Consider the following 13,219-nt stretch of genomic DNA (forward strand, 5'->3'; position numbering starts at 1 on the left):
ACAAATAATGAGTCCTTGCCTTTTAGAATCTTGTGTTCTATGAGACAGTATAGAGAAGCTGTTCTAGTACAGGCAAAATATTCCTCTATTGCAGTATAGAAACTACTTTTCTGGCTTTGGAGAAATCCCTTCATTTCTACCATCATCTCTTTGTGAAGAAGACTTTGAGCATCCCACGTTATAGCATCATTGAGCTTTCCACCTTATAATCTTGTACAAAAGTCACATCTTTGCCTCAGCAAAGCCATAGCCCCAGTTGATGTCATCCCCAAACTGATTTGCTGCTTTCTGGAAGCTATGTATTTATAGAATCTATCTGATGGAAGGGCAGTTTACTTGGGGCCTTTTGGCAGAACTGCACTAGCTTTTAAGTGAGCAAAATAACTGTAGAGCCTGCTGGGGCACCATCTCCTGACCACACTGCTCAAGAACTGGACTGATGACATACAAGGTTGCGTGTGCCAGGGACACTAAAACAGTAAGTGCTCTCAGCACAGAACCAAGAATTTCATTCTCTTAGTGATATCTTGAAGTGTAGGCTGGCAACTCCCAGCCATATGCTTGTGAGCCTCCTGGAGCCTTTTAAAATAGATGTCCGTGACAGACCAGAAGGATGAGCTCAGCCAGCCCAATGCCTTTTTCAGCTTGCCTCGTAAATGAGGAGAGAACCACAATAGAGGAACACCCAGTTAGAAATTGAACATCTCAGAGCCAAGGGTAAAGCCACTGAATCCTTCCCATCCCATTGCAGGGAGGCCACCAAGAAGTCTGAAGATAAACAGATCTTCTTGGTAATGGATTTACCTCACTCCCATTTCTGAGGTTTCCCAATCATCATAAAATAAGGATAATTTAAGAAAGAGTCAAATGGAAATTGACCTTATTTTTTGTATTGGAAGCACAGCTCCTGTCTTTTAGTCAAGGTCAGACTTTCCCCAGATTGCTAAAAATGCAGGAGACATGGAGTCCTCCCCCTGTCCCAGGAGAAATACTGGTTTATCCATGTAATTGGGAAGAAAAGTGGAGCACTGCAGTCCTCAGTGGTTTTTACATATTTAAAAGTCCCGTCTTAACTGGAGAGCTAAAACAGGGATTTAAAAAACCTAAAAAGGAATTAGAGAGAAAGAAAAGTCAAAACTGGTCCCAAAGCTCCTGGACAAACAAAACATCAGACCATTGGATTCCACTTTGGAGGATGGAGGCCACATTAAAAAAATGTGTTAGATGATCTGGGGCAAAATATAAGACCCATTTTCTAGAACTGTAAAATTTGAAATACAGAACCACAAGAAACATTGTGATTTCATGGCATATTATTGGTTATTAACAAATATTTTTGGAACAGGCTTCCATGGCATTGTTACACTGAATCTGTTGAGTAGTAAACACAACACCTTTATTTATTTAATTGTAAGAGACGTTGCACTTAAAGAGGATATACGACTATATATTTTGTGGGTTTGTTTATAAACTTATATACATTTTCCCCATTATTTTTTTCAGTATCTGTACGTATGTGCCGTCTATCACCCTCCACCCGATTATTCTGGGTAGAAATGCAGGCATGAGAAAAAACACCTGCAAGTACAAGGCAAAATCTGAAATATAGAAAATTCAAACTCCTAACAGGGGTGGTTTGCTGTCAGCAGAGTTTGGTTTTTGAATGTCCTGCAAAATATATTTATTCTTGATTTCTGAACACATGGGTACCATATCCTATAATTCAACCCTGTGCAGAAGGACTTGGGGATCCTGATGAACAAAAAGCTGAACATGAGCCAGGAGCATGCCCTTACAGCCTGGAAGGACAACAGTATCCTGGGCAACATCAAAAGATCAATGGACTGCAGGGAGAAGGAGGGAACTGTCGCAACTGCACTGACCTCATGAGACTCTGTCTGAAGAACTGTGTCCAGACCTGGGGGCCTGAGCACAAGAAAGATGTGGAGCTGTTGAGTTGGGCCCAGAGGAGAGCCACGAAGATGATTAGAAGGCTGGAACATCATTCTGATGAGGATGGGCTGAGGGAGCTGGGGTTGTTTAGCTTGGAGAAGAGCAGGCTCGGGAGAGATCTCATTTAGGCCTTCCAGTACTTGAAGGAATCTTACAAGGAGGAGGGAGATCAACTTTTTTACATGGTCAGATGGTGATAAGGCAAGGAGGAGTGGCTTTAAACTAAAAGACGGGAGATCTAGGTTAGATGTTAGGAAAAAATGTTTCACTGCAGAGGCAGTGAGGCGCTGGCACAGCTGCCCAGAGAAGCTGTGGTGCCCCATCTCTGGAGACACTCAAGTCCAGGTTGGATGGGACCCTGGGCAGCCTGAGCTGGTGGGGGGCAGCCCTGCCTATGGCATGGAGTTTGGTCTTTCAGGTCCCCTCCAACCCAAGCCATTTTGTGATTCTGTGAAATTATTCTATGAGAACGGAAGCAGAACCGACAGTTCCAGAAAGATCTGTCTATAATCATTCAGTAAGAGCTTGATTTTCTTAGGGAGATTTTCTGGATTTGACGAGAAGTCTAATTATGCTCTGCCTTCTGCAGACAGTAAACTGTCCAGAGGGAGGTTCCATATGCAACAGATTAAAAGGGCTTTTTACCAAGAAGAAGAAATCTTGCTTCTGTTTGTCAATCTTTCATTGGGCTATTTATTATCCACATTATTGTAATCTCTAATTAGTACTGCAGTTACAGATGCACACTCTCTCAAGTGAGAAGTAAACAACAACAGCAAAAAAATCAACTCCAGTGATGACTGATAGCCATATTATTCATTAGCAAATAAAACAAATCAAGAATGATCACACACTTTTTACTTTTTGGTTCTTGGTTTAATACTGTATGCCTTCTCTGCCAGAAGAATCCCGTGTAAATACTAATTAAAAGGCTGTATATTTTAACTTCAAGTGTTAAGTAACTTTGCTCTAGCAGTGTTGACTGAAAGAGGAATCTGCTGGTTTTTAGGCTTATTATATATCTGCTTCTGCACCAAGCTCATATACTGAGAGAACAGCTTTGATACTGAGTTCATTGTAATACAAACTCTTCTGTAAGCAGCAGTTTGATTTCTTTGTCATGATTTATACAAAGCTACAATTTTTTTTCCAATATTTTGAGTATCAAGATTATTTTCTGATTTAAAGTGAATGATTGCATAGGAGAGTGAGAAGATGGAGCTTTCTAATCAAATAATTCATGTTTTACAAGGGAAAAAGAATAGTTAAAGGCTGTTAATTATCTTCCGGTGAATCATTAGATAAATGACTGGCATTGAAGCAGAGAGATTTGTGGCTAGATTAAATATTTAGAGATGCCACACAACTCCTGCTATAGCATAGCCTTATGTAAAAACGTTCTTGTTCACAGAGCATTCAGGCTGTTTAGAGAATTACTTTATTAGTGAAATCTAACTGATTTATCCCTCTGGCACTGCCTTTCTTTGTGTGTTTAAAAACTGAAGAGAATTTTACCTTTGTTCTTTTAAGTCAACTTTTGAAATGTAGAGCTTACAGAAGAAAAAGGGTCGTAGCAACATAATATATCACACACAGCAAAATACACAATTATTTTTCAAGCAAGGGGTTTCCAAATACACTGGAATGTTGTGTCCATTTGAAAATACCTTGAACTTCTCATTTTCCTTCAGAGGATTAGAAACAGAAAATGCTTTTGCAAAACAGAGGCAGAAAAGAGTAGAGTGAACTGGAGAAGAACAGAAGACAAACCTTAATAGTTCACAACATGTTATTTGTAAACAATGATGTGGCACCATGAAAGTATATAAAGGAGCAGGGTAGTCACTTGCAAATAAGCTATTCGAAGTTCTGTGCGAGAAGGAAGTATAAGAGTGGAGTAGGAGGGAGAAAAATCCCTCCCTTGCAAATAAATCTCTCTGGGGAATCTCTAGGTCATAACTCCAAGCAATGTGAAATACTTTTTTTGTATTTTACTCACAGTGTTGGTGAAAGGCCAAGTAACAACCAAGTACTATCGACTACTGTCCAAGCAAGGAGGCTGGGTTTGGGTACAGAGCTACGCTACCATCGTGCATAACAGCCGTTCATCACGGCCTCACTGCATAGTGAGTGTCAATTATGTCCTTACGTAAGTCAAAATACTTTGTACCATTACATGCTATTAGTAATTGAATCATTACTTAAATTGTTCTAGTCTGTTTTACTTGTGTCTTCTATTACCATTTTGTGTTTGCATGCTACAGCCACTTACTCTCCTCATAACCTCTCTTTTAGTTATAAAATCTTACTGGGATAAAAAAACAAAACCAAACAAACAGAAGCTTGTATTTATGATGACTGTTTCATATACTGTATGCTTGGGTGTGTAGTACAACTGGTAGCTATTTATTTGTGCTAGGTCTGGATCCCAGTTCTGCAGCTGTCATCGGAACTGCAGAAGTGCTATCATGACACAGTGCTACTCAGCAGAGATCGCAGTGTTATTTTATGAGACAGAGAAATGGTAGAAGGTATTTCTTCTTTGGGGGATGGGTAGATAACCAAGGGTTCCCTCACTTGTCTTGGGCTGAACAGATATATGCAACAAACTGTTCCCACTGAGCTTGTGAATGTGTAATGGTTTGGACCTACTATTTCTGATTTCTGGTTCAAGCCATGAAGGTGCTACAAAATTCTCATCATCCAAAGGGAGACAGAAATCCACATGGGATAAGTGGGATAAGTAATAATGAAATAGACTGTGCCTGAAAAAAATTGTTAAAAAAAAAAAGATAGTGGGCACACTTGGGTTGAACAACAGTGGAAGAAGGTGAGGAACTATACACTCTTTTTGTCTAGATTTGTTCATTTGTTACCTTGTTTCAGAGTAAGTTGTGTTTGCATGACATGTGTGGTGAGGTCATGTGTGTTTGTGTATTATAATGCTGTTTCTATAACTTAGCCTTGAAGAGTTGAAGTATAAGAGCTAGCAACCACAGTCTATTTCCTTAACCTACCTAAAGCAGGTATTCGGCCCTAGACACACTGGGCAGTACTATGCTCATTCCTGTACTGCTGTGAGATAACAGCACTAAGGAGATACTCAGTCCCACAGCCAGCAAGTTCCAGGAGCTGGGGCAGTGACTGACCAAACTGTGCCAGGGTCATAAGAGCATAATGTTGTGTGGAATTTACTTCTAGGTTATTCACCATCAAGAAGTGATAGAAATTGCTAGAGAAGTAGGTCTTTCTCTAGTTTTCCTTTCAAAAATATGCTCCATCATTTCTACTGACAAAACCAGAGTAGACAACCTACTCATCAAAAATATATCAATCAACATTTCAGCAGATGACTCACAGCCTGCTCTTGATTTACTTTTTATCCCCCTTTGTACAAAAATATGCCCTGTATGTGTGAAAACAAGTGAAAAAACAGAAAATAAATGAAATTCTAGAGATTGTCAGAAAAACAGCATTGCTGTTCCTCTGGCCTAGTTACTAGGGTACTGTGCTGGTGGGAGAGGAACGTTCCTCCTTTGCCTCTCCTCAGAGCAAGCTGTGAGAAACATGGAAGAGACCAGCTCTTGACTGAAGAGACAGATTAATTGATCCATGTCTTCCTATCAGCTGACATGGTTATGATTCCAAAATACAGAGTGCCACAGATGTCTGAGAACAATAAGTTCAGAGAGCAAGGACATTTAGTGCCAAGATGTTAACTCTGTTCCCAGTGGGATGTTTGTGATAGACTCCCATGAAAACAGGGTCAGACCGTAAAATTCACTGCCTGTTAGCATCCCCAGCCGAGCGGACTCAGAAAGTCTTGGAAGAATGAAAACATTGTGAAAGCTTGTATGTATTTTCAAAGGAGCTATTTTGGATTTGTGGTATGTCTGAATACGTAATTTACTGGACTGTTCTTTTGCAGAGATATTGAGTATAAGGAACTTCAGTTGTCACTGGACCAGGTTACCATTTCTAAGTCACAGTTTTCGTGCAGAAACTCAGTATCTACCTCGCAGGAAACAAGGAAAATAGTAAAACCCAAGAGTAATAAAATGAAGGCAAAACTCAGAACAACGCCTTACCCACAACAGGTAATTTCTTCAGCAGTATTTACCTGCTAGCTATTGTGGTAGAAGTCCTTGAGCCAGGATAGAGATCCTCTGTAGCTGAACTTACTGTACAACTGACTGTAGTATGCTCTTCTGCAGGAACTCCCTTGTAGGCCAGAATACAATGCGAACCTTTTGTTCTTGGGGTGGACAGCACAAGCAGTACAAAACAACACTGGCAAGTGATGCAAACAGAAAGACTTTTGGATTTGGAGGATATAAAGTACTTAAAAAACCCAACATGTTTTCTTGGTAAAAAAAAAAAAAAAAAAAAAAAAAAAAGAAAAGGAAAGGAAAAAGAAAGCAAGCAATGTATTAAGGACAAATGTAGGGTGGAATGCATCTCATTCACTCTTGATCTACACAGTTTTTAATGTCACATAGTGCTGGCAGTTTCTGTATGCTGGAGAAGGCTTCATAAAAAGGAATCCTAGAAAACAGAGTACTGGGATGGGATTTGGGATATCTGTCACTGTCTCTGGGGAAGGGAAACAACGGAGATCATAAAACTGGGCTGGTGAAACATGAGACATTCTGAGGCTTCCCTGAGAAGGGCTATTATCCTATAAATGCACCGAATGCAACTAGCACATACACTTCAGTCAAAACATATTCATGGTCTGTAACTCCACTAATCAGTAACTTCCTGTGCTTTGCAACAAACTTATGCTCTCTGGCATTTGCAACTGCCTACATTTACTAGTTAAAATCCAACGGGTAAAATTATCAAATTCTTAGTGTTAGGATATAAAATTGTTCTTTGTTTCTGGGTTAAGTGAAGGTAAAGCATAGTGAAGATAAAGAATTTTAAATGCAAGGCAAGCCAGTCCCTTTAGCCAGTGAGATTTCAGTTCAAGGAGGCCCAGCTTTGGGTGCCTTTATGACATGTTATGCTGTTTCATATTAAAGTTAGTCATTTAACTCTCTCCCCCTCATTTTTTTTATTTTTTTTTATTTTTTTTCTTTCCCCCAGCAATACAGCTCATTCCAAACAGACAAACTGGAATGCAGCCAGGTGGGAAACTGGCGATCCAGCCCTGCAGTGAATGCTGCCACCATTCAAGAACAAAACTTTCATTCAGAAAACAGTGAACTTTTATATGCCCCGTCGTATAGCTTGCCTTTCTCTTACCATTATGGACACTTCCCTGTAGACTCTCATGTCTTCAGCAGCAAAAAGCAAATGCTGCCTCCTAAGTTTGGGCAGTCTCAAGGAGCACCCTGTGAAGTGGCTCGATTTTTCTTGAGTACTCTGCAGACAAATGGAGAATGCCAGTGGCATTACGCCAACTCCTTGGTACCCAACAGCCAGTCGCCATCCAAAAACCTTCCTGAGCAGCCAGTGAACTTCATCCGGCATAATCTTGGACAGAGTTATGAAGGTGGGTGTCATTTTAAGAAAAAAAGAAAAAGAAAAGAGAAGCTCTGGAATGTCTGGGAAATATTTGTAAGTGTAGTTTGAAAATGGGAAATACAAGATGGCTAGGAAATGTAGAAAATCACAAACATGGAAATGTAACACCTAGTATGCTTATAGTATTTACATGTTTGTCCTCTTTACCATAAGAAGTAATGTAAGAAGGAGTATTAGGAGGGAAGGGATGCCTTCCAGAGGGACCTTGGCAGGCTTGAGAGGTGTTCTCATTGTGAAACTCATGAAGTTCAACTAGGCCTAGTTCAACTAGGACTAGTGCAAGGTCCTGCATTTGCGCTGGGATAAATTCAAGGAGGCTGGGCATGGAATCGATTGAGCGCAGCCCTGAGGAGAAGGACTGGGGGCTGCTGGGAAGCTGAAGGTGAGCCAACAGTATGCACCTGCAGCCAGAAAGCCAACTATGCTCTGGGCTGTATTAAAAGAAGTGTGGCCAGCAGGTTGAGGAAGGGGATTCTCCTGCTCCTTTTTCATGAGGCCTCACCTGGAGTATTGTATTAGCTCTGGTGACTCCAACATAAGAAGGCCATGGTTCTGTTGGAGAGGGTCCAGAGGAGACTGTGAGGATGATCAGGGGGCTGGAGCACTTCTCTTTTAAGAAAATCTGATACAGCTGGTCTTGTTGAGCTCAAAGAAGAGAAGGCTCTGGGGAGACCTTACTGAGACTTCTGTAGTCTAAAGGTAATCTACCAGAAAGCTGGAGAGGGACTCTGTCAGGGAATACAGTGATAGGACAAAGGGTAATTGTTTTAAACTTAAGGAGGAAAGAGTTAAGGTAGCATTGGTTAGTTTGCAGTTGGAACTGATGACCTTTAAGGTCTTTTCCAATTTGAACAATTCTATGATTCTATGATTTTGATTCGGTATTAGGAAGAAATTCTTTACTCAAAGGGCAGTGAGGCAGTGGCAGAAGCCGAGAAGAGAAACTGTAGATGCTCTGTATCTGGAAGCTTCCAAAGTCAGATTAGATGAGACCCTGGGCAGCCCAATCTGGTGGCTGGGGGATGGAGCCATCTTTTCCAACACAAACCATTCTGCAGTTCCATGATTTTATTATCAAAGTATCAAAAATGCAGTCACCAGAATCAGTTTTAGAACATGGTAGTGATACCACTTCCTTTAACACTGGCACATTTTGTCTTCACGTTTTGCTGTCACTGTTGAAGTCAGAAAGAAACAAATGCACTTCAGTCCACATACAGAAATTAAACACAACCTATTTCCACAAAAATTGAAGGTTGTCCTTTCTGAATATGAAGCCATTCTGAATGTCTTTACCTTTCAGTCACTACAGGGAATGAGTGAATGAAATGCACACTCTTCCTGCTTGATTTAAAATGTCTTCAGTGGTTCTGCCTGATCAACTACATCATCTCTCCACACAGACTGTCAGCTTAAATACTTTGAAGGAAACACTGAAAGCACTGATTTCTCTGAGATGGCAGCTGATAAGACATAACCATGCACAGCTATAAATGATTTAAACAGGCTAAAGATACACTCTAATCTTTAGATTTCTTATGCATTACACCTCTCTGTGTACACTGTTTTGGTTATTTAAAAGTCACCAGACTGGTTGACATAAACTATGATTTATTCTATGATTCTTCTAACTTCATTGTGGATGGGATGGAGGAAGCAATAGATTTATTCACATGTGGATAAATCATTAGATATCCCAGGTCTGAAGGGTACATATGCAGATGTTAAAATATGAACTCGTTATATAAGCCAGAAGATGGTATCAGATACTGCACATGTCTCTCACATAGTAACTTTTGTCCAGGATTTTGTCCTTTGAATGACCATCTGATATCACCTAGCTCACAGTAGCATTTCATTCTCCTGTATTTAGGTTGAAAATGAATAATATTCAAGATTTCCTTATAGAATAGTGGAGATTAAATGGTCTTTTTCTTTCTGAGCCCAGGCCTCTACTGTGTTGGCTTTGTCTTGCTGGTGTTGTGGGCTGGGTGTGATAAAGAGTAGCTTTGAACCAGAAGAGATGTTTTAGAAATGTTTTTCCCCTTTCTGAAGGTGCCGTACCTTTGTGGATGAGAAAGAAGTTATATTTTCTGAGGAGAATGTAAGGTTTAAAGCAAATTACCCCTAGCAATTCTTCAGGAACAAAGCTGTTCCAGGTGTACTGAAGCCCAGCTTTTCATCTCTGCTTCCAGACTAATAGGGGTAGTGAGACTGACTGAGATAACATATCCACCCCTTTGCTGATCTGATACATTGAGAATGGATATGGACAGAACCGCCTGTTTAGAGAACAGTCTGTAAAACTGACTGTTCTGTAACTGACTGCTATAAAATTTGCCAGCAAAGTCTATTGAGCATAGCAGCAGACAAGCAATTTACCACTGGTTGGTTGATGTGGGCATACAGCTCCCATTAAATACATGAAGCCAGAAGGATTCCACTGGAATATTGTTAAATCTGTTTAGGGAAAAAAAAATTCCCAACAAATCACTGCAAAGAACTGCTAGTGTTTTTCAGTTTCATCATGCATGCCTACCTGCACCATCACTTCATGACCAGGAAAATGGAGTGCTGACACTTTCAATTCTTACCTGTGATACTACTTCTATTTCTGCTTTTGTTGCTTGAATCAGAATATGTGAGTTTTCTTTTGATCAGAGATGTGCTTTACTTTAACGGGTGCACAGCTATTAGGGAACTGAGGAAAAGTGACTTGATATGACTAATTCTCTCTGCAAGATCCCTCTAACTTTTGCTGTTTTGAAGGGAAAAGGAATGTAGTCAACTCAGGCCTGGTGAGAGATCACTACTGGAGTTCACAGGCAGCACTAGGAAAGGGGAGAAAAAATGGCCTCTGTTGCACAGAGAATTTATCTCTAGTTGTTCTGGAGTTTGATTCCTCCTAAGGAAGAATTAGTCCTGTTAAACTTTTGCTGAGGCTGCTGGCAAAAGAGAAATCTGAACCTTTGGAAGCAACTTTTTTTGCTTTGAGTTAAAAGGGGCATCTGATCTTCCTTACATTGTCAACTATTGCTTTTTCCAGTGGTTCACTGACAAACTGACAGCTAGTTAGCTTCAAAGCAGAACGGGTCTGCTTAGCATCATCATCTTCAATCCAAAGGCAATGCCAAATATGACATCTGGCAACCGGGCTGGATGCTAGGGCTATTACACATCACATTCACAGAGGCATCTGCCAAAAATGCCGTAGGCGAGAGACATCTTTTACTATGGAAAATAGTGTCTTTTGGAGAGATCAGAGATTTTAAGATGATTATGCCAAGCCATCAAAGCCCTGGAAAAGCACGTAGCAGATAAAACTGCCTGCAAATCAGATGCTGCTGCCTTAGAATCTGGTTTTGAAACTTCTTCCACTTTATTCCAGCTGGCCTACTCATCAGAAAAGAGAATCTCTTCAGAGAAATCAACCGTTTTCACAGTCAGGGATGTTTCTTTTGTACACTTCCATGGTTACACTGCTACTGTGGGTACCAGGGTATCCACGCTTCACTTAAGTCATGCTGTTGGCTAGTCTGTACCGTCCATGTGAAGTGTAGCATCATGTCAGATTGTCAGGAGTACACTCTTCTGAGACTAATGTGGATCAGAAAGCCCAAGAAAAATGATACAAGACAGTTATGCAAAAAGAGACCTTCATCTGTGATGCAAAGACTGACATGGATTTCTGAAGATCAAATGCAAAACTGCCTGCAGATAAGGACCATGTACTAGGTACATGAAGGTCTGTTCTAAGCATTGGTCTTCCTTTATTGATCCTAAGCTGTCTTTTTGTCATTTCTTTCTGAAATAGATGGGCAATGAGAAAACAATAAGCAACTCTACCTCTTAACTGACTCTGACTCTTGTCTGAAAAGTGCATGTTTATGAATGAAATATCTTTTCTGAGAGCATCTTCCCCATACTGAACACCAACAGACCTTTAACAGCACTATGTGAAGGTCAGGAGGGAACACTCCTCGCTACAGCACCAGGTTAAACAGGATAAAAACTACTCCAGTATACTGCAACTATGCGTAGGTATTATATGTTTTATGGACTAGTTTCTTCTAGAGTAGCCTTCCTTGTCATTTGGGTGGTTGGATGCTGAACTCTGAGCAGGCTGCCGGGGAAGGGGAGCTCTTATCACCAGATTTTCTTTCTACTTGCCTGTGCTGCACCCCGTGCACAAGTGGGAAAGCAGGGCTGCTTGGTGAGAATTAACAGTGACATGATGCCTGATGGATTGAGTTCACTGCTGCAGTTATCAGTTGCTGCAAATGGAGGCAGTGTAAGTATGCATGAAAGGCCTTCTAGAAGCTACTGTCACTCTGGTATTATATATGGCCTTATACATGTGCCATATATAGAATATGACAGAATAGCTCTGTCACTCAGCACAACCAAGTTCCCCTGGCTGAAGAATGGGCTGGGAAGCATCCCAGATTAGTGCACTGACTTCTATTGACTGTAAAAAGTGTCCAGTGAGTGAGAATGTGCAGAATGCACCTGCTGAGGCAGGTACCCTGACAACTGCCCATGTGCTGGATGGCTGGAAGCAACTTGAGGATACCGCCCTTTCACAGCAGCACAGAGTGGTGGGTCACCTTTCTATTCACTTGTGTATGAGAAAACACTCTGCAAGGAGTCCTTCCCAGGGCACTTCTGGGCTTTTTATCTGCAAAGGAAGATGAGCAGAGTTTAGTCCAGCTCTGCCAATGTTTCAGAATGGAAATGGACAAAAACTACAGTGCTCTGCTGTACCGCCATCCTGCTTAACAGTCTGCTCTAACTCCTCGAATGTGCTGACAACTATAATGGAAGCCTGCAAGCAATTAACCAAATGCTTACCTTCTTCCTCAACAACAGAGATGAAAGCCATGTTTGAGGCACAGGATAGGAAAAAAAACAACAAAAAAAGGATAATACCTTGTAAATCTCTGAGTATGCAAATTGCTTTTTGGACCGAGAAAGCAGCCATCAACTCAGCACAATTCAAGATAAAAAAAAAAAAAAAGGAAATAAAAGCACTATATCCAACTGTTTGCTGTGATGCTTCAGCTTCTTACAAGCTCGGGCTGTAAAAATGGGAAAGGAGAGAGGGGAGAGCAGAGCCATGAGGCAACAGCACTCCATGATGCAGTGAGAACCAACTCATGACTCTTGTGGATGCGTCAAGTTTGGGAAGAACAGCAAAGCTGGTATTCCAGCTTAGCTAATCATACTGGTTATATATCAGAAAATCTCAGCATGGAGGCTTATTTTTATAACAAGAATGCCAAAAGTGGCGTTAAAATTATAGTAGTACAGTTATAAAAGTACTAGGTTGTAATCAAGCACGTGGCTGAGTCCGTTTTGATCTGTGATCTAGGAGGACCATTTTTCTACAGATGACGAGAATTCAGTTTACTTAGTTCTGCATATATGTGTTGCTATGAAAATGGCTGCACAGCAACTAAAAACAAGAACTGGAAAGTTGTTGCTTCTTTCAGGACTGTGGGTTGATCAAGAAGAAATTGGATCCAGATTTCTCTTTAAATCCTGGTGTTAATTACGTGGTGCAACTCCCTCTGAAATTAATGAAGCTATGCATGTAAAAAAGGTACAATTGAGCTATTTCTGCTTCCTCTGTTATACACGAAGGTTTTCCCAGTCTACTATAGCACAGGGAATATTTAATTATTAGCGGGTGCAGTTATGTCAGCAACTACTAAGGGGAACTCCTAAACTTTTAAAA

The 13,219-nt window shown here is 40.7% G+C and overlaps 1 protein-coding gene across 5 annotated transcripts in view; it reads left to right on the forward strand.

The window, feature by feature from the left end:
- SIM2 (SIM bHLH transcription factor 2) overlaps positions 1-13,219 on the forward strand; it is a 53,442-nt gene that overhangs the window by 37,140 nt on the left and 3,083 nt on the right. For 3 of the 5 annotated variants that reach the window (XM_085529325.1, XM_015882318.3, XM_015882309.3), the window contains exons 8-10: positions 3,955-4,102; positions 5,882-6,050; positions 7,042-7,450. In XM_085529325.1, coding sequence (XP_085385451.1) covers positions 3,955-4,102; positions 5,882-6,050; positions 7,042-7,450 — 726 coding nt within the window. Of the gene's footprint in view, positions 1-3,954; positions 4,103-5,881; positions 6,051-6,167; positions 6,302-7,041; positions 7,451-12,974; positions 13,085-13,219 lie in introns of those variants that run through there. The other 2 variants (XR_004309502.2, XM_085529328.1) reach the window with 2 other exon arrangements.

This window comes from Coturnix japonica, chromosome 1 (genome assembly GCF_054131305.1).
Source record: "Coturnix japonica strain WE chromosome 1, WE-NBRP24, whole genome shotgun sequence".
Taxonomy (NCBI): Eukaryota; Metazoa; Chordata; class Aves; order Galliformes; family Phasianidae; genus Coturnix; species Coturnix japonica.